Raw genomic sequence first — 26,878 nt, forward strand, 5'->3', positions numbered from 1 at the left:
GGGTCCTAGTGAGGCCAAGCTTATGGGTTTCATCCGCATAAAATCCGCTTATTCAGTTGGCATTAATTGCATGTACACACCTACCTGCATCCACAAACACACACAATAATAAGCTTCTTTGGGGAAATACAAAGGAGAATGGAACATTTTTCTGCTGAGAAATTCTGTCTCATAGAAGGAAGTGCTGTTTCCTAGTCTCCTAACTCCTGGTCGGCTGTCTTGCTGCGTGCCGTTGGTCACAAAGGGGCACTAGCAAGAAGCAAATGTGCTTTCTCATCCATCCATCTTCCAGTAGCTTAGAGTTGACCGTATCGAGTGCGGTGATTTTCTCAATCAGATTGCTTATTGAAAGCCGTGGGGCACCTGGGTGGCCCAGTCAGTTAAGTGTCCGACTCTTGATTTCGGCTCAGGTCATGATCTCATAGTTTGTGGGATAGAGCCCTGCTTTGGGCTCCTTGCTGACAGCACGGAGCCTGCTTGGGATCCTCTCTCTCTCTCTCTCTCTCTCTCTCTCTCTCTCTCTCTCTCTCTCTCTCTCTGTCTCTCCCCCCCCGCTCCCTGCTTGTGTGTGTGTGTGTGTGCATGTGCAGCCTCTCAAAATAAACATTAAAAAAAAAAAAAGGCCTTGCGGACAAGTTGGTGGATTGAATCCAGTGTAAAATTCAGACTCTGCCCTGAGGAAAAGGGAGTCCCTTGTAGTTTAAAGTTGGTCGACACCACCGTCATGCCAGTCCTCGGGAAGCACAGCCGTGACTCAAAGGACCTCATAGTCTAGCAGAAGCGTTTCCCAAAAAGAACCATTTAAAAATTCTTCCCTGCTTCCTCTCTCTTCACCTCAAATGAGCTGATCATTGTATTGTATTACTTTTTCACTTCTGGATTTCTTTAAAACACCAGAGCCTGGGTTTGCTTCATGGCCAGGTTTCATCATGATAGTACAATTACTGGCAAGAATTCTAACAGCAGTCGTAGCTGTAGCTCTGGCAGGAACACGAAGAACCCGTGTTTTTCTATTAAAGTGTGCTGTAGGTACGCGGTATGGCGCAAACACTGAAATTTGCTCAGACTTTTAGAAGGAATAAAAGGGAGAATTAAAAGTATAATCAGAGACAAAAGCAGATGAAGGTAGGGCCGCAGAAGAGATTTCTTTCTCTTCCATAAGTAGGTACCTGGCTTCAGGAAGAATTATTTATTTTTACTAGCTGAGTATTATACTACAAATATTTTCCGATTTTGAGTTCTGCTGTTGTTTCGTCTAGGGCACCACACAGCTGTTCATCTTAGTCATTATTGTACTCAGCGGTCGTTGTGCCTCGCTCCTCTTAAGCCGGCGAATCCGAGATGGAGTGTTAGAGCAGGAGGACCCGACTCGGGGGTTGGGGATCCGTCATTTATCCCGTCGCAGAATACAAGCACTCGCAGATTTTGTGAAGTGTGCTCCAAAGACATGGTTTTGCTTTCAACTGTGATGGCACTGTAATTGATCAAATATATTCTTTCCAAGAATCATAAATTCTTATTGGAGTTTGAGGAGATGTCATGTTCATTTGTCAACATGTCACTCCAGGGACACAGGTGCAGCAAATTTATGGAGGAAGCGTCTCGCGTTTCTCCCAAGCCACATAAATATGAAGCAGACTTGATTGAAAACGTGTGGCTTCGGATTACTCCTCGGATGGAGAGCAATTAAGATCTCTGTGTGGAAGGCATTTCACTGTGATTCTCAGGTTCTCGTGTAGCGGGTCTGAGGGGACACCGGAGAAGTTGTTGGAGACCTGCAGATGTTGTCTCAGAAAAGAAGACGAAGGCATTTCTTCTCTGGCAGAGTGAATAGTGCACATTTTTAGTCGAGTGCATGATTAACTTTGACATTTGAAAATAGAACTTCACATAAAAACAAGCATGGTACTTCTGCATGTTTAATTAAGATGTTTGGTTCCTGTCAAGGCTGATAGTTTTTTTCCCCCATGAAGGGCAATATATTCTCAACTTCTGAAATTTCAGAAACCTGTACTTAACCTTTAATCGTCATTCCATTTACATGGGAATCTGATTAACAACTCTTAAAGTTCATGAGCTCCTGGTAAATGCAATTAAGACCTTTTTGGAGTTTGTTATTAAGAGCTGGCATTTAAAGAAGACTAGGTCCTGGCTAGTGTTGCTGTCTCCTCCATGGCAGGATGTCTTCAGCAATTAGCAGAGAACACGAGGTACACGAATTGTACCGTATTGCTTCCGCGTTAACATGGTTGGTATTTAAAATAGCACGCTGCCTTTTTCTTTTCAGTGACTTGCTTTACGGTATGAGCTTGTTACCCAGTGAGAGTAGGGCCGGCCGGGGGCAGTTAGGCGGAGCTGTGGCGGTTTTCATCCCAGGAGGGGTGGGCTCAATTTCCCCCTCCCTCTGATGTTCTCAAGTCATGTTTACAAGCATTCCTTGTCAAGTTGTAGGAAGTCGGGCGCACCACACTACTGCGCTGCATTTTATTGCATCTCTCTGTTGGGTGTGGTGGTCTTTCTGAGAGTTAAAAGTAACAGATGAGATTTGGGAGAGAGAAATGAATCAGGTATGCCACTTATTTTCTAAACTCTTAGGCATCCGCTCTTCAGACATTGCCCTTAGACCCTAGGGGCAGAAGGGAGGAGCTAAATGTGTTGGAGCCGACAGGTGTAGTACAGTCTACAAATTGATATGTGCTGTGATGTATGGAAAATGGAGGCTAAATAATTGAAAGCCAAAAGGATCTTATTGGACCATATGCTGCCAATCTGGCTTTTTTTTTTTTTTTCTTTTTCTTTTTTCACTTGCTGATAGAGTCGGGTTCTCTGGAAGGACATAATGTGTTTCTTAGGTCCTGTATTTGTGCAGAACACTGTGACTATTACCAGAGGAATGACGAGAAAATAATGAAATGAGGTATCAATAAAGGCATCTCAGTGAAATATGTTGCATATAACAGTACGATTAAAGAGAACTTGAATCTTTACATGTTTCTGTGTTATTTGAAACTTTCGTGTGCATATATTACTTTTAAACAAAAGATCAAAATAAAACAAAGAAATATTTGGGAAAAAGTAAAGTTAAATAGGAAAACCAGTCTAAAAGAATTAAAGTTGATGCCATAAATATCAGCAAAATAGTTCTCCATTTTTGAACCCTTGACTTTTTTAGAATGTTCAATAAACTTAAACCAATAGTACGGTTAATTTGGTTAACCTTTCCAATTATAAGCTAACCTCAAGTTCACTAGATAAATGTAATAGTTTAATCCCCATGTTTTGAATTAGCGTATAACATTTCAGTAGAAATAATGTATAATAATCACAGATTTTGTTATAGATGTGGAATTTTTTTTCCTTGGAAACAAAACCGATAAAGTAGGATTATTTATTGTTTAACCAGGCTGTTGACAGGTATATTTCATCAGGTTAGTATCTTGCCTCCGGGATGTATATGTATTTCATCACCTTCAGATAGAAGAATTTTGCTTAGTTATAGAAAAATCATTCTTGTAGATGCAGGAGTTGACAGAGTCTAGAAATGAGTGATATTAAGTTGTTCCTTTGGTTTTAAAGGACTTTAGTTAAAGTGTTTCAGTGTGACGTGAATTACGGTAATACAGGGAAATATTAGAGTGCCTTCTCATCAGGTCACATTGGGAGTTTAAGAGATAAATACAGGAAAAGTTAAATAAACAGCAGTATATGATTAATTACCGAGTCCAGGTAACCATCTGTGGATCCTGGAGGAATTTAAGTTCCTGTAGGAACTTAAGATACGTTGGTCAGAGAAGATTTTGTCTGTTTGTAGGAGCTGAACTGGTCCTTGAAGGAAGGCTAGGATTTAGGCATTTGGGAAGATCATTCTAGGTAAGGATAATATGCACGTATTCACAACAGTGAGTACCTTACTGAATTTACCATATACATAATTCATAAGAAGAGCATAAGATGTGATTCGATAGCCTGAAACCAGATTCTGAAAAGCCTTAGATGAATTCAGTGGAGATCTTTGTGAACTCCTTAAAGAAGGAGCCATTTTTTTTTTTTTTTTTTGGTCCTTGTATCCTCGTGCGTTATACACTCAGTGCCTCCAAACGCCATTATCCGTCCCATCTTCAGAATATTATCCTCAAATACTAATGAGAAGGTACTTCACACAGTTTCTGGCACTCAGTAGGTACAAGGTAAATGTTAACGGAATCTGAATCTGCACTTGTTATTCCTGAAGAGTCTGTTTTGAATGAATGATAAACATTTTTTTATAGGCGTGTCATCGTACACAGATTACAGAGAACCAATATGAAGGAGGCTTTAGTAACTGAACTGCTAATTGAAAATTCTGGGTTGGAGCCACTTAATTGAATAAACTGTCTCCAGAGAGCAATTTGGGTCTTTTCCAAGATGCATTAACTCTTTCAGGTCATTAGGGTAGCACTTATCTCAGTGGAGCAGAAATTTCATAAATGGTATTCCTGTGATGTGAGTAAATTAATGTACCTCAGAAAGCCTGAAGTTTCACCCTGGGTGTTGTAGTTCTACTCCAAGGAGCTCATCTGTGAGTGTAAAACATCAATATGGAGCTGCCCTTTAGAGCATCTTACTTTGAATTTAGGTGACCTACTAGAGAGCATCTACTTTGTTTAAGACACTCTGCTGGATGTTACCAGAGATACAAAGAAAAGGCATGGCCTGAGCTGAGAGGCAGGAGAGAAAGCAAATAGCTCTAAGATAAAACCCTTGAATAATACAAATAGCTATATGGGTTTTAATGAGAATGGGACATTCTAATTAGCAATTAAGATAGATGGTAACCTCTCAGAAGGCAAAGATCTATGACAGGTCCACACAGCATGCCCACTTACGTTTATTTTCTCAGCATATATAAATCTGCATATGTGTCAGTAAGAACAGATACCTGTATCCATGTACATACGTGCACATGTAGCGGTAAAATATGAGGTAGATCATCAGAAGCGTTTACAATTCTCACATGGATTTCCCCCTGTGGGATCTAAGTTATCAGTGTCTAGTGTTGATCTGAAATGAGTATGTTAAGTATATGAAAACCAGAAAAACAGCCAGTATCTTTTGGAGATAAGCTCACTGGTTGTCTGATAGTCTCAATTTGGATGTCAGTTGACTGCTGGAATATTGACCTCCAGGTAGAAAAGCAGATAAGAAAGGTCGGCCCTGCTCACCAGCATGTGTTACACATTTACATCTAATGTGAAGATAGAGACAGCTGGCTGTCATCCTAAAGACTAAGGATACGTGACATTAAGAGACCACTGCGAAAAGAACTCTGAAAGAGGAGGATGGAGATGACACCTCCATGAGAAGATAAAGCTTCAAAGGTGTTTATCTGCCTCTACTTCCTTATTCCTGGGGTTGACACCTCCTCTGGGCTTGTGGGCTCTGATTAGTAACATCTGCATGGAACACATGAAGTCTGTTAAAATCAGTCCAGTTAAAAATTCATAAAGTAAAATCAGTCAAGTTATACTTAAATTCACTTTCTTGATCTCATTCCCCCGTGTTTGATAGATGGAAGAGGTAGTAACAAGTAAGGGTTAAAAAAAAGAAAAGAGAGAAACTCAGACAGGACAAAACACCTTGGGACTTGGGTAAGGAACAGGCACTGGTTTAACCAAACAGTAACTGTGTAAAAATAGTTAACGGGAACTGAGGCTACAGAGGTCAGTCAGGGCTGTGGAAGGTGCTGAGTAAGAGTGAGGAGATGGGGTTTTTTTTGTAGGCTAGGGGGAAGCCATGGAAGGGTTCGAGAATAAGAGTGATTATGTTGAGCTCTGCATGAGTGAGCTTAATCTGGTGCCAGGTTGTGGGATGGATGGTCATGAGGCGTTTGAGGCAGAATGACAGTTGGGAGACTACTATAAGACTTTATGACAAAGATAACGAAGACCAGATTTAAAAGGAGGGGTGTAGGGATGGAAATAACTAGAATGGGAAATGGACGTGAGATGTATGTTATAACATCTATAGCCCTTGGCATGTGATTTGGACAGCCAGACTGAGAAGCGTCAGAGCTAACTGCAGATTTTGATCTTGGGAGATCAGTAAAATAATGGTATTAACAAGGAAGGGAGCTAAGGGGACCTTTCTTTTGTCCCTCCCTCCTTTTGAAGAATGGTGGTGATGAAAGAGTTTGTTTGGTCAGGCTGTTGGTTTTGACCCTGTGCCTCTGCGCTCCTTTAATGTCTGTTGTGCTGTTTTCATCTTCTTGTTGTAAGAAGGATGTGGAAACCAGACAGGTGCTCTTGCAAGTGAGGGTATCGTAGCTTGAGAGAAAGTATGATGGTAGAGGGAGACTTGGGAATAATTTGAAATGTAGAACTAACTAAAACAGAAGAAAACAAGAACAAGAGTAGGATATTCAGCATTCAGATACTTAGGTTGGACAATATGGTAGTCAGATTCACTGAAGCGAAAGAAAGTGTTCCAAAAGTTTAGAGAATGAGTATTAGCAGAAACCTAGCCTTAGCAAATGAGGTTTTTATTGTAGAGAGAAGGGGAGGAGGAAGGAAGAGGAAAGTGATAGCAGTGGGAAGATTATGAGGATGTAGAGAGAATTCTGTTTATTTAATAATGCTGATAGGGGCGCCTGGGTGGTGCAGTCAGTTAAGCGTCCGACTTCAGCCAGGTCACGATCTCGCGGTCCGTGAGTTCGAGCCCCGCGTCAGGCTCTGGGCTGATGGCTCGGAGCCTGGAGCCTGTTTCCGATTCTGTGTCTCCCTCTCTCTCTCTCTCTGCCCCTCCCCTGTTCATGCTCTGTCTCTCTCTGTCCCAAAAATAAATAAACGTTGAAAAAAAAAATAAAAAAAAAAATAATGCTGATAAATTGTTTGGTATGCTCCAGGCAGTGTTCTCAGTGATTGATAGCATTAACTTATTTCATCCTGATGATAGTACCTTGGGGTAGGTAATATTATTACTCCCGTTTTACAGTTGAGGAAACCCAGGTTCCGAGGCATAGGGAGGTAATATCTTAGTTATGTGGTTCCTGGGATGCATCACAAAAAACAACAGCAGATCTTCTGAGCCTCATCCCCAGAGATAATAGCCTGTTATGTGCCAGACATTTTATGTTTTTTCTTTTAATTCTCATATTAATTTTATGAAGTAGATTCTGTTATCCTTATTTCACAGATGAGGGAAATAAAGCTTAGTGAGATTGAGCAACTTACGAAGGTCGTACAGCTAGTGAGTTGTAGAGCTGATTTCAAACATAAACTTTATGCATTTCTATATGACCCTCTCATTTTGCATTTTTGAAATTGAGGACACTGAAAAAGGATGTGTAATGATAAGAGGGGTCATTAAAATATTGTCATGAAACATCTTAGTGCAGTGGAAAGCTGAACCAGTAGCTGAACTTTTACTTTGTAATGATATAAGAAAATCATGGAACTTGGTGGTCAAGTTTGAGAGAAGGGGAGAAAGTGATAGAAATAGATAGAATGAACTTTAAAATACATTTGAATTGAAGTGGGCAGAGAATGTATTGAAATAGAAATGTGCCTTTGGGTGTTGAGACCATGCTTGTGTCCTACCCTGGTATCTGTCTGTCTTCTGTTTTCTATAAATGAGCTGAAAGTAACAAACCATCAAAATACTGTAAGGTCCAAAATACATGGAGGAAAAACTGACAAACTTGAAAGAATTCAAAAATTCAGTGATTAAAGTTAGAGATTTCAATACTTTTCTTCCATAATTAATAGAACAGCTAGACAGAAAACATAAGACTGAAACAACACTATTAAGCATCTTGAGTGAAGCCAACATACATGGTACACTCTACCCAACACCATCAGAAAAGAGATTATTTCACAGTGACATATTAGACATGTACTAGATCATGGAATAAGTCTCAGTACATTTATTTTTTAAATTTAATTTTATATTAGAGCACGTGAGCAGGGGAGAGGGGCAGAGGGAGAGAGAATCTTAAGCAGTCTCCGATGTGGGGCTCGGTCCTACAACCCTGGGATCATGACCTGATCTGAAATCAAGAGTCAGATGCTCAACCAACTGAGCTACCCAGGTGCCCCTCTGTATATTTGAAAGGGTTGAAATCATACAAAGTATGTTCTGTAGCCACAACGGAATTAAAAAAACAACAGGAAGAAAATTTGAATTTTCTCAAATATTTGGAAATAAAACAGCAAACTTCTTTTTTTATTAAAAAAATTTTTCTTTAATGTTTATTTATTTTTGAGAGAGAAAGACAGAGCATGAATGGGGGAGGGTCAGAGAGAGGGAGACACAGAATCTGAAGCAGGCTCCAGGCTCTGAGCTGTCAGCACAGAGCCCAACGCGGGGCTCGAACTCAAGGACTGTGACATCATGACCTGAGCCGAAGTCGGATGCTTAACTGACTGAGCCACCCAGGCGCCCCAAAACAGCAAACTTCTAAATACACCATGGGTAAAAAGAAAAAGACCTAAAATCAGCACTGTCACTTTCTACCTTAAGGGCTAGAAAAAAGGAGAAAGAGAATGCAAAGCAAGCAGAGGTAGGAAATATTAAATTGAAAATCAATGAAATAAAAATCAGAAGAATAATAGAAAAATGTAATGAAACAGGAGATTCTTTTAAAAGATCAAAATTGATAAATCTCAAATTGATCAGTTAAAAAGAAAAATTAAAAAAACAGAACAAAATCAGGAATGAAAGAAGAGACATTACTACAGACCTTAAAGAAATTAAAAAGCTTACATGGGGATATTGCAAACAACTTTATGCCAACCAATTAGATAACTTAAATGGAGAAATTCTTAGAAAGGCACAAAATACCAAAACTGACTCAAGGAGAAAAACTGAATTGCCCTAAAACAAATTAGTAATTTTTTCCTAAAAACAAAAAGCAGAAACATCCATAAGTACAGAGAACAAACTGGAATTTGCGAGAGGGGAAAGGGCAGGAAGATTGGAAAATGGGTGAAGGGGTGTGGGCGATAAAAGAAAAAAAAAATTCCTGTGGATACAGAAGGTTGCACAATGGTGTTCTGTCAGACATTTAAAGAAGAAATAATACCAAATCCCTTGCAAACTCATTTAGAAAATAGAGATATGAAGGAACATTTTCCAGTACATCCTGTGAGATTAGTATTAGCCTGATAAGAAGGGAAAGATACCACAGGAGACTGTAGAGCAATATGCCTCATGAACATAGATGCAAAATTCTAGAACAAAATATTAGCAGATGGGATTCCTCAACTTAAAACTATATTATGCACCATGATTAAGTTGAGTTTATTTAAAAAATCAATGTAATACACAATTATTAATGGAATAAAGGGCCAAAACCACTTGATCATCTCTGTAGACACAGGAAAGCACTTGGCACCCGATAATGATTAAAAAGCAAAAACCTTTAGCCAACAAGGACTAGAAAGGAACTTTTTCAACCTGATGAAAGGTTCTAGGAAAAGCTGCAGCTAACACCATGAGGGAAATTTTGAGATGTTAGAAGTGTTCTAAAATGACGGTGATGATGATTTCAGTGTATACATTAACTTAAAAATCATTAAACTGTACCCTACAATGGGTGAATTTTATGGTACGTGTATTATACCTCAACAAAGCTGTTTTACAAATACTGTGGGACACAATCACATTACAGATATTCATGGGTATATGTCCTTCAAAGTGTCCTTATGAGACTGTATAGAAATATATTTAATAGTCCTAATGCAAGTTAATTAATGTATAAATCATGGAGATCTCATCACCATTATTTCCCCTTTCACAATTATGCATTTGAGGATACACACGAATATGAATATTCATGTGCTTCACAAGGGAGTATATTTCAAACTAAATTTATCGTCTATATGAAACAGACTCTTCCTGCATTCCTGGTTACTGTTCCTGGAACCATAGATTTTTATTTCCTCAGATGTGCAGTCCTTTGTTTATTCTTTATTTCTCTTCATCTTTCCTTTGCTGAGTAGCTGGTTAAATTTTATTCAGTTTTTCCTCTGCATTGGCTCTCAGAGGTATCCCTAATTATACAATCTCATTCCTACTACTTTAGTTAACCTCTCTTTTCCTTTTCCTTTTGAACTATTTTGGTAGATTTTCTCTTCATGTGTTAAGCACTTCCTCAATCATTGACTGTTTCCTTAATCATTCATTTTGCCACAAATCCCATTGCCTTCTAATCTATTATTTCATATGCCGCTAGATTAATTTAAACTAGATGTCTCGCCATTTTACTTACCCATTGAAAACCGTTTTTGCCTTCCCATTTTACTGTGGCTTCAATACCTGAGCCTGGTGTTAAAGGTCCTGAGAAGTTTGTCTGTTTACCAACTTTTCAGGTCTACCTCTTACTGTTTCTTTTTATGTTACCAGAACTATTTGTTCTTCACTAAAGATACTCTGAATTTCCCTAGCTCCATTTCTGTATTTGTTGGGTTCCTTCCACCATTTTAGGTTTTGGCCTTTTACACATTTGAATATTGTATTTATGTCTTACATGTGCCATGATCTTGAAACCTTATTTCACTGCCTCAGTTAGGAGTAGTTTTGTCCTTTTGATAAGTGCTCACAGCAATTTCTTTGTCCTGATGCTTACCACTTTCCCTTGTATTGTGGTCACTCATGTGTGTGTCTGTCACTAGATAAGCACTTGGGGTGAGAAGGGGGAGGATTGATTGATTGATTTGGCTTTTAACTCTTTAAAAATGTTAACACCTTAAAAATTTTATTTATATATAGTAAAATTCCCTTGTTTTGATATGAGGGAAGGATTTATTTTTAAGTCTTGTTTTTATACCCAGCACAGTACTTTGCATATTTTGTGTATTAAATAAATATGTTTAGTTTAAAAAAATGAAAACTTTCTTCTGGAAGCTTTTAACTGGGTTTTCTTTGTTAGGAGCTCATCTGTTGGAGGTTGGCAGGGAACTAAACATGATCTAGGCTTTCCTGATTAGGTGTTTGATACAGGACCAGAAAATACACGTGTACTCGTTGAATTTTTTGGTTTGTTTTCCTTTAAACACTAAGGCAACTATTCACAAGATCATGCTAATAGTGGTTTTAATTACACAATTGCTGTTGATAATGAGTATAATTAAGCAGGCAGCCATTCCACTTTCAAAATGACTGTTTATTTTTCTTTTAGTTTCCTTACTGCAGAATATTTTAGTCCTTATATAATGGGAAAATGAAAAAGTGCTACACTGAAAAAAATAATTTTTTGGCTTTGTTTTTCTTCCTCTTTAACGTTCCATTCACTAGCAACATACATGGGGGAAACCTGATAGTTTTTAATAATTTTAAATGGTCCTAATTTTTAAAATGTTTCAGTGTCTGTTGTAATATTTTCTGGAATCAAGGTGATATTTTGAGGGATATATTACACTGATTTTGCCCCCACACCTTCTTTGGATTTCTCTTCTCAAATCCTGGATGTCCTGGTATCCCTGGACCTAGTCTTGTCTCCTCCATCCTCTAAGACTATAGTTTCTGCTTGGGTTCTACCCTTGTTCCGTGGAAATTAGAAGTAAGGGCTTTTTGGGAAGAAGCCAGGGGAACTCACCTACTGTGCTTTACTTCTTTTAAGGAGCATAGTTTATGCCTCATTTGGTTCCTCTTCACGCCCTTCAGATTCTTATTCTTTTGGTCTCACTGTTGAGCTCTTATAATTATTATCAGGATAAGGGCTAGTCCAATGGAAGCTACTTTGCTGTTCCCGGAACAAAAAAACTCCTAGACATCTACATCTGAAAAGTAAATTATTGAAAATTATACTATTTAATATAGGCACATTCAACATATTGCTCAAGGTGAGTAGAGTCTTGGTTCATATTGGGAGCTGAAAGTGATTTTTTTTCCCACCATATTATTGCTCCTGTCATAAGCAGTCAAATTCTCAGATTCATCACATGGGACAAGTACAGTATGGCTTTGCTGTAAAAGCATTGGACATTCAAAGTTAGTGGTGAGAATTGGTTTGTTAGTTGAACAGATTGAAAAATATATAGACTGCTACTCTTGTTATCATGAGATACCAGTGTTCTGCAAAAAATAGGATTTGTGGTATAAATGTCACCAGATGCATGTTAGTGTATATCCATTTATCCATAGGTATCTTGGTGAAGAAGCAAAACCCCATTGAGGCTGTCATAAGAGAAACATAGGGAAAATGTATTAAAGGCCAAAAGGATATATTGTGGAACCAAAGAATAGCAACTGGATTTGAGACCTATAAATTATGGAAAACTTAGGTTGCCACCTTTAAATCTCTGTTCTGTCTGGTCATCTTGTTCATTCTTTTATTCTCTCTCTGCAGGTTGGCTTTCTTTGATTTCTCACGGTACAAGGTGGTTGCCCCAAAGAATTTACATCTCTTTGCCTATATTGACCACCAGAGACTGTATCTCACTAACACATTCCTGGGAGAGAGAACCTGACGGGCCAATTGGATGTTGGCTATTCCCCCCCCCCCCCCCCCCCCCCGATGGAGTAGGCTTCGGCTGGGAAGGCATGGTTCCAACATGGTCACAAGCATGGTTACCAGAATCTGCTGTGCAGTTGGGGAACAGTTCTTAGATGAGGTGAAGATTTTGTAAGCTGGGAAGCTACTGAAAGGGATTTACCGTGTTAAGCACCTAGAAGGATCTGAATGTTTCTACTTAGATTAATGTGGAGGCTGAAGACAGGTGATGTGTTCATTGGAAGCTGGTAAATTCAACATTTATTTTTAGAAAACTCTGGGTGTATGACCATAAGCGGCCGCAAGCAATATGTTAAATAAAGAGGGTTAAGTGGTAAATGAGGAGTTCATTCAGAATGATGTTACCAATACTAAGCAAGTTCTAAATCTCAAAATCTTGGCCCTGCTTTATATATCATGTGATTTCTGACTAGCATCTTAGCAACTGCTGATCAAATATTATAGCATAAGAGATGCCTGACTCCCTCGTTGTGTATGTTCTTTAAAGCATCATATTTCTTTGTTTCCACCACAGAACCATCCAGTATACCAGGTACTCAAAAAATATGGTGAATCATAATATCACTGGAGTACATAGATAGATAATCTGGTGCTTTCCAGCCATGTTTTTATATTTCTGGTCTTTGGTTTTACAAATTAATACCTTTTCAAGTTAAACTTAAAACACCTATAAACTTTGACTTTTTTTTTTTTGAATGCTTGATCAATAAGAAATAGCAATTCCCGGGGCGCCTGGGTGGCGCAGTCGGTTAAGCGTCCGACTTCAGCCAGGTCACGATCTCGCGGTCCGTGGGTTCGAGCCCCGCGTCGGGCTCTGGGCTGATGGCTCAGAGCCTGGAGCCTGTTTCTGATTCTGTGTCTCCCTCTCTCTCTGCCCCTCCCCCGCTCATGCTCTGTCTCTCTCTCCCAAAAATAAATAAAAAACGTTGAAAAAAAAATTAAAAAAAAAAAAAGAAATAGCAATTCCCTGTACTAAAAAAGAGAAAAGAAATGAGTGTCAGAGAGATGAAGGAATTTAGAGTCAGCGAGAACATGGGATAATCTGCAGATTTTCTGTGGCCAGGATGTATTTGCTATTATATGTAATGTCCCCTTGCCCCAGACTTCCAGGCTTGGGTGACTTCCCCCAGGCAAAAGACAAGCTGTATAGCTTACTTCTTTTCATAAAAATGGAAATTTGAACTCATAGGTAGTGGTTTAGGATACTTATGTACAATTTAGAAGATGCAGCACATTATCCACAATGATGAGGAATCTCTAAGAATTGCCATGGTTCTACTTTTTTTTCTTAAATTTTTTCTTTTTTTTTTTTTTTTTTACATTTATTCATTTTTGAGAGACAGAGAGAGACAGAGCATGAACAGGGGAGGGGCAGAGAGAGAGGGAGACACAGAATCCGAAGCAGGCTCCAGGCTCTGAGCTGTCAGCACAGACCCCGATGCGGGACTTGAACCCACGAACCGTGATGTCATGACCTGAGCCGAAGTCGGATGCTTAACCAACTGAGCCACCCAGGTGCCCCTGCCATGGTTCTGTTTTAATGCCAGGTGTCTGATGTGTGTGTCAAGACTTGGTCGTAGAAGATTTAGTCTAATTCAGATAAATTTCAAGCATCTTAGAAAAAAGATTTGTTTTGTTCTTTGAGATATTTAAAAGGCACTTCTCATAATTTGGTGTCAAAATAAAACATTACCCTGTTTTAAAGTAACATTTTCTAGGGGCGCCTGGGTGGCGCAGTCGGTTAAGCGTCCGACTTCAGCCAGGTCACGATCTCGTGGTCCGGGAGTTCGAGCCCCGCGTCAGGCTCTGGGCTGATGGCTCAGAGCCTGGAGCCTGTTTCCGATTCTGTGTCTCCCTCTCTCTCTGCCCCTCCCCCGTTCATGCTATGTCTCTCTCTGTCCCAAAAATAAATAAAAAACGTTGGAAAAAAAAAATTTAAAGTAACATTTTCTAGCTGGTAGTAAACATTATTAGGAAAGAAGAAGATATAGTGAAGGAAACAAACATGGCAAAGCCTATGATTAAAATCATAGGTATCCCTTTTAATTTTACTTGTAATATAGATTTGTGTACTGAGGGGTCATTTACAGGGCTCGTTTTGGAGACTGTTTCTAATACGTGTATTACAAACATATCCATCAAGGCTTCTTATCACATACTTTGTAAAATTTAGGAATTCAGTGATATATATAGATATGTATATATATGAATTTATGTGAATTCATATATATATATATTCATATTCATATATATGTATTTGTATTTATATATATATTGATTTCCTGGTTTGTTTCACGGTTCTGCGATTGAAGTAAAGAAATATAAAAATTGGGGCTGTCAGGTGTCTTTTTCCTTAAACAATAAGTAATAGTATAGGGCAGTTTTCAACTACCACTTATCGAATGATGTGGGAAATGGGTACTGTAGGAACTCAGAAAAGGGGACAGCTGGCCTAGAGTGTCTTGGGAAGGTGTCATGGGAGAGAAAACGTTGGAATTGTTTTTGGGCAGGGTTTGTCAGGATATTGAGGAAAGAGGGTAATCTAGGTAAGGCATTCCAAAATTGAGAGGGCCCACGCATGCGTGTTCAGGGAAGAGTTAAGTAGTTGATGCTGATGGAGTGTTGGGTTCGTGTTGAGGAGAATAAGCTATGACTGGGAATAGATATTGAGGTCAGATTAATGTAGATGACAAAATAGCCTTAAGATGACAGTGGCAACAGTTGTTTAGGAAGATCGCTCTGTCCGTGGTGTATGGGAAGGACTGGAAGAATAAAACATGTGAGGCAGAAAAGGAGAGAAACTGCATGAGTTGAGCTAGGTTGGTGGCTAGCAGATGGATGGGGAGGGGCAAACTAAGAGAGAGCTGAGGAAGAGTAACCAATGGGCTGAGGCACTAACTGCTGCATGGGGACAAAGGGAGGGGAATGTATCTAAAGACAGTTCTGAAGTTTTAAACCTGGAGGCCGGTGAGAATAAGAAACCACTCACAGAAAGAAGACAGAGGAAATTACCGATTTTATGGGAAAAGCATTCAGGTCTCAGAATTTAGGGTTGATGTTATCAGTGAAATGTGTGAATATGTCAAGCGTGCAGTCACATCCATGGGATTGGAGTGTGGAGAGGAATCGGGACTACATTACGTCATGATAATGGAAATATGTGGGAAGGCTGCCTTTTAAGTTTGGAACCTAATGACAAAAGAGAAAGGAAATTATAGAGAATGAGGACCAAAGCAACATTTTCATTAAGAAGGTAGAAATAGTACCTGTTTGTAAAAAGAAAGGAAGAAGCCAGTGTGTAAGAACAGACTAACAAAGTGAGCGGTGAGAATTAAGAGGACTTTACTAACGTGGAGAAAAAGAACAGTGATCTTGAAATACCTGAATTTTAAGGATGCTCACCAGGTAGGCCCTGATCAGTCAGTATTTTCTTGTACAAGGCCAGTCATTGAATTCTAGGACGATAAGTACCTCAGAAGGATCACTGGTCTGGTGTATCTTCATGCTTTGGCAGAAACATACTTCCATCATACCGATCGGTGTTAAAACCAACAGGTGCCTTTGTAGACCTCTTTCTGTGTTCTGTCAGTTTGAAATTCTGTTCTCGTTTACCAGCCTCTTTGGATCACACAGCCCCACAAACCTTATTAGCATCAGTGCCAAATCTACCAAGTAATTGAGTCCTGCAGTTGAGTCGTTACTGGAGACCCAGTTTAATACCCTTCTTGACTCTTGGGCAGTTTGGATGATGTATTCACAGAGATAGCGTTTGTCAACATACTACTTCATCACCATGCTGAATGATACTCTAGTAGCCTCGTAAATATATATATTTAAAAAAATTGAACAGTTTGTTAATGTGTTTTATAGTTTTCCATTGAAATCTCTAGTGTACATATATATATGTACGTGTGTATGTGTATATATGTATATGTATATAACTTATATTTAATGTGTGTATATATACACACACACGTACATATATATACACACACACACATTTATAGGTATGTGTATAGGTTCACAGCAAAATGGAGAGGAAGGTACAGAGATTTCCCATTAATCCCTTCACCCACACCTGCATATAGGCTAGTTTCTTCATACCTCTAAATCTGTTTCTTAATCTCTAAAATACGGATATTAGCTCTAACTTCATGGATTTCAGGATTGAGTTAAGATCATTTTCTAAAAATGCCTGATATTTGATAACTATTTAGTAATGTCTGTGCTCATAACAGGCATAATTAGCTTTAAAACTTGGGAGAGCATCATGTTCACAGAGTGCTTCATAAATGCTTTTCGATGATAACATTTAATATGATCCTCAAATCTTTTTTTTAAAAATTTTTTTTTAACGTTTATTTATTTTTGAGACCGAGAGAGACAGAGCATGAATGGGGGAGGGGCAGAGAGAGAGAGGGAGACACAGAATCTGAAACAGGCTCCAGGCTCTGAGCTGTCAGCACAGAGCCCGACGCGGGGCTCGAACTCACGGACCGCGAGATCATGACCTGAGCCGAAGTCGGACGCTTAACCGACTGAGCCACCCAGGCGCCCCATCAAATCTTTATTGAATGAATAAGCAAATGAATGAATATATACCCCATACAGGAAGGAATGGTTTTTGGAACCGGAGTCTCTGGAAAGCTTTTACTTCAGTCATGGGTAGAATTGCTGGCTTACATTTGCTGTAACACTTGGTTATCTTAAAATTTTAAATGTTTCTTCTTCTTTTTTTTTAATGTTTGCTTATTTTTGAGAGAGAGACAGACAGGGGACAGAGAGAGAAGGAGACATGGAATCTGAAGCAGGCTCCAGGCTCTGAGCTGTCAGCACAGAGCCTAATGATTCAGGGCTTGAACCCACGAACTGTGAGATCATGACCTGAGCGGAAGTCAGACGCTTAACCCACTGAGTCACCCAGGCGGCCCGGTTATCTTAAAATTGTAGATGTGGCAAGTGATTTCAGAAATGAGTCGATGTACTTTAATCCCAGGTTAGATATGCTTAGGAACCATGATGATTTCTGGTCCAGATCTGCTGTTTTCTTTCACAACGGTGGGAACTTTAAAAAGTTTTGTATTTGTCTTAGAAATACGATGGCGGATTCTAGCCCAGGCCCCACCGAATGAGGCTGTAAAGTGGATTGATTTTTTAAGCATTACCCATTGGCAATAGTGATTAAAAAGCTGTTGGTTTGCTTGCTTTGGAGCCGTCAAGATGAGTGGTGGCCCTAGAAATTATTTGCGGGTCAGCACCTCTTAGCCTGCAGTGGCTCACGATAGCTCTTAGCAGGTCTGTTAGAGTTGTTTAATCCCCTGTGCTGTGGAGTGAGGGGTGTGACGAGGGCTCCAGAGCGAGTCCCCCGGGGTTCCTTCTGCAACCCCAGCCCTATTCTTGGGCCTCACTTCCTTCTCTGTAATCTGAGAATTCACTTGATCAGAGTTGTGCTTTAAATAAGATAATACATCTAAATTAGCCCCTAGCCTACCACAGTGTAAGCCCTCAGTAATTATTATTGTACTGCTGCTGATGTTGCTGTAAATGGCAGTGATGAGGATTAAGCTGTGAATGGTGATTAACTCGCTCGGCACAGCGCATGGCCAGTAGCAGACCCTCACTAAAAGCGCCCCCCTTGACCCCTATGTTCAGATGCCTAGCACATCCTATTCTCAGTTTCGGGTGTAGGTGGCAAGTAGATGATGTTCTGGCTGCGATGAATCTTTCCTCTGATCTACAACTAGAAATATGAATAGCCAGGTTACTCTACTTCTGAATGTCAAGGATGAGGATTTAGAATTAGGTTTTCATTGTTTTAAATTGCTTTTCTTAGTAGCACATCATAAATGTGTGTGTTAAACTGTTTATCTGATTGTACAGATGCTGTTGACCGAGTACTTGGATATGAAAAATACTCGTACGGCCTCTGAACCATCAGCTCAACTAAGTTATGCCAGCACTGGCCGAGATTTTGCAGCCTTTTTTGCCAAGAAGAAACCTCAAAGGCCAAAAAATTCTCTTTTTAAGTAAGTATCTCCCTGATGGTAAGATAGCAGGTGTCAAGAAATGTTTGATCCAAGTAGGATGGCTTTCTACTTTATTGGCAGCCGTTGCTTCACCCAGTTAAAGCTGGTTTGAAATAATTTATGGGCAGTGAATGTATTTTTTATTTTGTGTACATTTGTTTTCTATAAGGGGAAGTAGATATTTTGGAGTATGGTTATTGGACTGTCTAGGACTTTTAATAAAAATTTTTTGTAATTTGTTTCTGTGGCATTTTATATAAAATGAAGGGCAACAAAACCCTATTTCTGGGGAATTTTGTATGAAATGAAATATGTCAGCTTTCGGGGAAAAAACACTAGTGCCAAGAAATAACCTTAAAGTTTACAAGAATCTCCTTAGCTAAGTAGCCTTGGATTCTGTTTGATTTTTAAATAAAGGAACACTCCGGAAATTCTTTTTTTCTAATTACTATGTTAGTTAATACCACCAGGCCACGTACCTATGTCATTTGGTAACAGCTCATAGTTAATATTATTATATTAATAGTAACAGCAGTAACAGCTACCACTGAGTGCTTACTATGTACCAGGTACTGTGGGAGATGAATTTCTCAAAATACTCTCAAACATAATTTACATGTGATCATATCAAATTTTGGCAGCGGGAGTAGTGGCTGGCACTGAATCCTCACCAAGTACTAGCGAAAGCATTAAGCCATTTTCATGGATTATCTCATTTACTCGTTGCAGCCTTACAGGTCTGGGTTTTATTTTTAATCCTGTTTTACACATAAAAGCTTGAGGCAAGCGAGGTTAAGTAATTTAAGTAGATTCACTGGCCATAACTGGCAATTGGTCAAAGCAGGATTTAAATCTTAGCAGATCTGTGCATTCTTCTGACGAGTCGGGAGATAACTAGTTAAGTTGTACCTGTAAATCTAAGCCTATAATGTGACTCCAGAAGTATTTTGAATTCATTCTTTTTGAACAGTTGAAGCTCCAGTATCTTTTATTGATTCACTTTTGAGATTTGTTTATATCATAGATTCATAGAGTTCTTTTTTTTTTTTTCATAGAGTTCGTAATCATTATGGAAAGTTTCAACAGTTCATTTATCTTGTGGTCCAGAGGAGAGGAGATTGAGTGTGCCTGCGTTGGGATAAAATACATTCTGTTCATTGAATGCGTTCTTTTCTTGTGTTTTACAGTTTTGTTAAGAGGACACATGCACTATTAGTTAAAATGCCTTAGTCCGCAGGTAATCCAGACCCCAAAAGAATGAGATTAAACCATAGGAAGGTTATTATGTTACACAGTGGGGAGGATTGTAGAGGACTCCGTAATCCAACAGTGCAAAATGGCCAACGACCCCGCCCTTTCCATCTCCCTGCCTTAGGTTCCACTCCAGAATAGTGATGCCAAGGAAAGGGTGTGATTCTTCCTGCGACAAAATTTTTTATTAATTAGTAGACTATTTTTTACACCATTTTCCAGTTTACAGAAAAGTCCAGCAGACGATACAGAGAGTGTCCTTATGTCCCCCTTCTTCAGAATTTCTCCTTTTGTTAACATCTTGTGTTCTTACGTATGGTGCATTTGTTACAATTGATGAACTGATAGTGATCCTTCGTTATTATCTGAAGTCCATGGTTTATATTGGAGTCCACTCTTTGTGTTACACATTCAGTGGGTTTTGATAAATGCATAATGTCATATATGCATCAGTACGTTATACAGAATATTTCAGTGCCCTAAACATCCTCTGTTTTCTACTTATTCCTTCCTCTTTTCCCCACCCCCTGAACTCCTGATAATCACTGTCTCTGTAGTTTATCTTTTCCAGAATGTCTTATAGTTGGAATCATCCGGTATGTAGCCTTTTTAGACTAGCTTCTTTCACTTAGCAATATGCAGTTAAGGTTCCTCATGTCTTTTTGTGGCTTGATAGCTCATCTCTTTGTATTGCTAAATAATATTCCATTGTGTGCCTGTACCTCGATTTTTTTTTTCATTCAGCTTTTGAAAGACATCTTGGTTGCTTCCAATTTCTGGCCATTATGAATAAAGCTGCTGTAAATGTGCAAGCATTTGTGTAGATGTAAGTTCTCTGTTCATTTGGATAAATACATAAGAGAATGATTACTGGACCATAAAGGAAGATTCTATTTAGCTTTGTAAGACACTGCCAGACTGTCTTACAAAGTGGCTGTCCCACTTCAGATCTTTTTTTGTTAATAATTATTATCCATTTATTAATCTTTTCTGCCAGTGACAAAGTCTCTCTGCAAGTTTTCCTCAGGTCTTACGCCCATTCCTAAAGCAGTCACTGGCAAAGGGGAGCACGCCACGGTGATGGTCTTCATCCAGTCAGGGGTTCTCTCTGGTGATAGGTCTTGGGCTGTAAAGGAACCGCTTTTCCTGAGCACACAGCTGTTTGCAGAGGGAGCAAAGGCAACTAAGACGGCCTGAGATGCTGCCTTAACGCTTAGGCCTTTCCTCTGCTCACTTGTTTGCTCGCTCCTGTGTGCGCTCTCTGTCTCTGTGTCTGTGTCTGTCTCTTCCTCTTCTTCTTCCTCTCCTCTTTGTCTCTTCCTCTTCCCTTTCCGTCTTCCTAGCTCCACTTCCTGTGGTAAATCTAGGTGTATTGCAGAAGCAGGTTTCAGGGTGTTTAGATTTCATGCTGTCAACCCTCATCCTTAACTTTGAATCTCAGGCCACACGTACATTTTTATACGTTGAGCCAATCCTGAAATTGAGGTACTGGAAAACATAGAATATTGGAAATGAATAAATGGACTTAAGTAATTGTTAAACATTTATTGTTATTACATAGCAGTAAAAACTCATCGCCCACACGGAATGAGGCCGTTACTACAGACTTGCCTGTTTCCGGACCCGGCTCTACCATTAATGAGCTGTGCGCGGCAGACCAGGTCTCCCGTCTCAGTGGGCCTCTGTGCCTTCGGCTATACAGTAAGAGGTGACACTGTATCTTCTCTAGTGCCTCTTTTACTGTAAAATCATACCAATCTGTGAGTGGTGGCAAACATAAAGAGGGTTCCTCAGTAGCAAAAATACATCAGGTCATAAAGGATTAAGGTTTGGGCGAGCTGTAATCTGGTTTTATCGCATCCATGAAGGACTTTATTACTCTCTTTAATTGCCCTTAGCCAAGGTCAATTAAGTGTGTTTAAGTTCTCTCTCATTGTATAATCTGTGCCTCTCTGTTCTTTGCTCAAGAGTTTATTTTTCTTTCCCCCCCTCGCCATTTCTGATCAATAGCCGTCAGTGTGCTTTTTGGAGGTCGGCGGCTTCTTTCCTGCACTTGACTGGCAGGTGGCACTTGTGAAGTACCACACACTTTGCGTTCCTTCTGGCTGTTAGGGCCCTCTCAGTTCTTGGCAGGGTGCAGAGAGAGGATCAAGAAGGCCAAGTGTTTCCCTCCAACTGACATTCATCTTCCTTGTCAAAGAATGGATAAAGAAGGCATAATTAAGAAAGTGATGGCGTTCCTTTTTTGTTGCCAGAAACCTATGCCATTATCGCTGCTGCTCTTTCGTGATGTTGCTGTTTACCACTTAGAGGCAGTCATTCTTAGAAGGATTTCTCCTGTCAGCCTGCTCCCCTGACTTTGAAAATCTCAGGTTTGAAATGCAATTTCTTAACACGTCAGGGGATTTACTGTTGATTTAATCTTAAATTTACCTGTTTCTTTTTCCCCTTACCTGCAAGTTTCTCTTAAGACTGGGATTTTTTCTTTTGTTTTCTTCATCCTTGAATTATTATTTTAGCCTTTAGAAACCTGTTCTGTGTCCTGTGCCTATCCTCCATGTTTCTGGCCTCTGAAACGAACAATTCCTGGGGTGATGTGAACACACACTTTGTCACCTGATTTCTGTTTTGTTTTGTTTTAATGTTTATTCATTTTTGAGAGACGGAGAGAGACCGAGCAGGAGCAGGGAACGGGCAGAGAGAGAGGGAGACACAGAATCCAAAGTAGGCTCCAGGCTCTGAGACGTCAGCACAAAGCCCAACACGGGCTCGAACTCACAAGCCATGAGATCATGACCTGAGCCGAAGTTGGACGCTTAACCAATTGAGCCATCCAGGCGCCCTTGATACTTTTGAGAATATTTTATGTTGTAGATGGCAGATCAGAAACCATTTAGAAACGGTATTGCTTTTGAGGACTTTTAGGGAGAAACCACAGATGCCTTGCTTCCTTGGTGTAGTTATCCAGCGGCATTGCTAGTGTGCCTTCTGTACTCGTTCTCTAACCAGGGGAGTGTAGAAAAGCAAGATACATTTCTGTGGCGGGGGCGGTCACTCACAGGTTTTGAACCACATAGCAGCAAAATGAGAATGACCTTACAGGATACCCTTATTCGTGTGTGTAGGGACCCTGGCAAAGGGTCTGGAGGCAGAAGAAAGTTGCAACAGATGAAGAGTTGTACCCGTTGAAATGAAGAATGAGCGAATGGCCCAACTGCTGTTGTGGAGGGGCGTTGGCCAGGAGTGTTGTTCATGAATCCAGGTCTGTGGCGGCCGGCTTTGGCCCTGTCATGGGTTGGCCAGTATGTTTGGGTCAAGGAACGCTAGGGAGTGCCACACAGACTGGAGTAGGACACTTGGGGTACAAAGGTGGCCACCGCTTGTTTGGTTACTGCCTCTCTGTTTACCCTGCGCTTCATTCCAGGTTCGAATCCTCCTCCCATGCCATCAGTATGAGTGCCTATTTGCGAGAGCAGAGACGGGAGCTCTACAGTCGCAGTGGAGAACTTCAAGGTAAGTGATTGAACTTCTCTGGAAAAGTTAGTTTCTGGAGGAAGATCTGAAGTGTGTGGCACATGTGAATTTGCCGTTCGCATTCACGAGTTTCTTTCAAGATAGCAGAGATTTAAAGACTTGATAATCTGTTTCCTCTATCACTTCCCAGCATCTGCTGCCGAGCAGCTAAAACGATTGCTATGGCCACAGGATTTATAGACCTGCTACCATTCAAGTGAGAACTCAAAGCAGAAAGACAGGAGGTCAGTCTCTTTGTGCTTAAACATGGCAGCCATGAGTCCAGTCACAGTCCACGGGAATGCCAGTCTGTGGCCGTCAGTGTTAACACTTACTGTTTTCTATACCTTCTGGAATGTGGCAGGAGTGCCTGGGATTTGGAAAAGGGCAGATGCAGCCTCTGCCATTATTTAAAAGGAAGAAAGATGCCTCTAAATAGGATATTGTAATCAAGCTAGCTCTGATATACAGGATATTTGATATCCATACATGGTTACTGAAGAGTTGTAATCTGTAGGAGAAAATACTTGAGAAAATAAATCGTAAGTAGATTTAATTAAATCAAAAATCCAATAACGTTTCCTTCTGTGACAAGAAAGATGCTAATCATGGTAAATGGAATCAATCAAGAAAGATTTGTGAAGTCCTGCTAAGTGCAAGCCATCCCAGGCATCAGAGGGGATGGAGGGGGAGGAGACGGAGGTCGAATAGAAGGAAAGAGAAGATAAAGCCTTAAGATCCAGCTATCAGTGTTCATGGACATCAGTAACAATATCAGGAAGTCAGTGCTTACAACCAAGTAATGTTATGCATAAAAACTAGTAGAGGAGTTGAGAGGACGGGGCGATTATTTAAAATTATTTTAAAACCGTGGGCTTCCTGCTTGAAGGGTGCGTAAGAACACTTCCACTTTTGGGGAGGCAGTAGAGGCACTTGAAATATTTTGCAGCGAGTAGCCTACACAATTAAATATTTAGTTTTTAAGATTCATCATAGTTCTACGTCAGAACATTATAAATTAACCAGCTAGCCTCTCTGGATTTAAGGACCACCGCCTAGTCATTTCTACCCGCACCTTCATTATTGATCTAAACACTTGTAAATTTTTCTGAAGATGCAGCTGTGCTCTCCCATAGCTCTGCCACAGTAATAATTCCATAGCTCACGTATATATCAGAACGAAAAGCCTAGAAATAGTTTGAGGATACAAGGAAAAGGAAATTAGCTTACCGGCATTTTATTTAATGATAGTGTTGCCATGGGGGGGGGGGGGAGGGGGGAGGGGAGGGGCGTGGGAAACGTGAAGTGTGCATCTTGGAGTCTTAAGGTACATGGGTACAGAGGGCAGTTAGGATTGAAAAAAGTCAAGGAGTGAAGAAATACAGTTTTACTTCCTGTCCTTAGCGTAGTGCCTGGTATGGTAAATATTCAATAAATACTCACCGACTCAGTGACAGAACAAATGAGGACAGTCGATATCAAACGTAGGAGAGGAAGCTTACCATGGAGAGACAGGAAGGGCCCCCAAAAGGAGGGGAGGCCACTGAGAGCCGGTATCAGCTTCACGGTTCTATTAGTTTTTAAGTTTGAGGAGAAGCAGAGGCTATGTGTAGATCCATTTTTGTTCTGTGCACTTGTAACCAGCTTCAATAAGTAGAAGTGTGGCCACTGAGCTGTCTGGCCTAGGATGATACTGCCGTATATGATTGGAAAACGTTTTGAAATCCAAGTGAGTTATGGAGGAAGTTTATTCTGTGAGGGTGGTTAATTGAAGAGTCACTGTAATCTAATTAGGAACTTTTCTCATTTTTCAGCAAGTTAATAGAAATACGGAGCTGTGTTCTGTAGTCTGTTTTCCTTACCAGGGTTCAGCAAAGTGGGAGGATTTATCTTTGGTTCCAGGGAAGAAAGTAGTTAGCAAACATATCATGCTCATAATAATCATTAAATAATTTCACTGAGCTGACAGATCACTGCCTGGTGAGAGAATAGCTCAGCTGAGGAGTTTTTGTAAAAGTTTGATGGTGTTTCATTGAGGAGCAAAAGCATCTCTGATGAATGCTTTTAACATTTCAGCTGGAAAAGGGGAAAATCACACCTATTTTCCATTAGAAAACGACCATCCTTTTTCAGTTACTCTATTAATCTGGCTTTTACGAGGGCCACAGTGAGATCTGCATTTCAGTTTATCCTTGAAAAGGCATAATTGAATAGGTCAGTCAAATCATAAAAGACTGGCAGAAGATTTGTGTCTCTCCTCTTACTACCGCGTAGCTGCAGGCTTCGCTTCCTAGTGCTTTGGTTCACAGGGTCAACCTTTCCTTCTGCGGCAAAGAAAATCCATCAGAAAGACCATCAAAGTAACATTAAAAAGCTCAAATTTTATGAAAGTAAAGTTCCTGCCAACATTTTCAAGTTATCATGCAATTAAAAATGTTACCGACCCTAACGACACACAAGGGGAAAAAAGAATGTAAAAATGAGATTTCTTTGGTATCATCAACCCATCTCAGTTGGCCCTGTTATGGTACGGCTGGTTCATTATATAGTCCACTGTTGGCAATTGGGCCGAGGAGGTGGGGGTGCTGTTTCAAAGTGTGCACAATAACAAGTGGAAATCTAACTTGTGTGTCTCCATTAATCAGAGACTTCCCGTTGTTTTGAGCCTCTTGACTGCTTCATTTTACCGCTTAGACAACCGTGTCATAGGTTACATGAACATTTAGGTGAATATAGCTTCTCGGGTTTAATGTGGCATTCTTTGGGAAACAAGGTAACTGATGAATACAGTATCTCATGAGGGTTAAAAGAAAATCACAATACTGCTGCTCATGATCAAAATAAGCTCTTAGGTTAATCAGCCCCACTGTGCCTCGGTTTTTTCATTTGAAAAATAGAGCTGTTATCAATTCTGACTACTTTAGGAGGGACATAGGGACTGTAAAATTAGATAACTAAAACTCTGGTAAAATTAGAAGAGCTATAATTGATTTACATTAAAACGGTACTTTAAAATATTAAACACGGTGGAATTGGGAGAGTTGCATCCATTTCTCTATCTCTTGTTTTCTCTGCCTCACCAGTCTTACTTTTCCTGAGTTGGTTCTTCTCAAGGTCACCGGTGACCTCCATCTTGGCAGATTGAGCGTTTGCTGCTCTGTGTTCGTCTCACTTGATCTTTCGGCCAGCCACGTTCCTTTTCCCCTCCTTATGTTTGAGTGTCTCAAGGTTTGGTCCTGGGAACCTTTGCTGTGTTCACTCTGTAGACTCCACCCAGGTATCTCAGCCCCAATTGAGTTTTGCTTAGTGCCTTGGTTCGGGTGACTTCCAGATCTAGATCTCCTGCCCAAATCCCGTTATTGTTTCCTGACCTCTCCCAGCATCCTGCCCACTCCCACCACCATCCTATCATTCTTTATCACATGTTTTTTATCTTCTGCAAAATACTTAATTTCTGTGTGTGTGTGTGTGTGTGTGTGTGTGTGTTTCCTGCTTGGTAATTTGCTACCCTTCTCTCCGAATACCCACAGTGCAAGTCTTACTCATTAGTGCGTTCCAGTGCCTGGGACAATGCTTGGCTTGAATTAAGCACTTAAAA

At 40.1% G+C, this 26,878-nt stretch overlaps 1 protein-coding gene across 3 annotated transcripts in view; it reads left to right on the forward strand.

Annotated features, from left to right (window-relative positions):
- The window catches only part of EXOC4 (exocyst complex component 4), a 754,902-nt gene that overhangs the window by 180,388 nt on the left and 547,636 nt on the right, over positions 1-26,878 (forward strand). For all 3 annotated transcript variants that reach the window (XM_047842944.1, XM_047842959.1, XM_047842952.1), the window contains exons 8-9: positions 18,371-18,516; positions 23,192-23,280. In XM_047842944.1, the coding sequence (XP_047698900.1) occupies positions 18,371-18,516; positions 23,192-23,280 (235 nt within the window). The remainder of the gene's footprint in view (positions 1-18,370; positions 18,517-23,191; positions 23,281-26,878) is intronic.

This window comes from Prionailurus viverrinus, chromosome A2 (genome assembly GCF_022837055.1).
Source record: "Prionailurus viverrinus isolate Anna chromosome A2, UM_Priviv_1.0, whole genome shotgun sequence".
Classification (NCBI taxonomy): domain Eukaryota; kingdom Metazoa; phylum Chordata; class Mammalia; order Carnivora; family Felidae; genus Prionailurus; species Prionailurus viverrinus.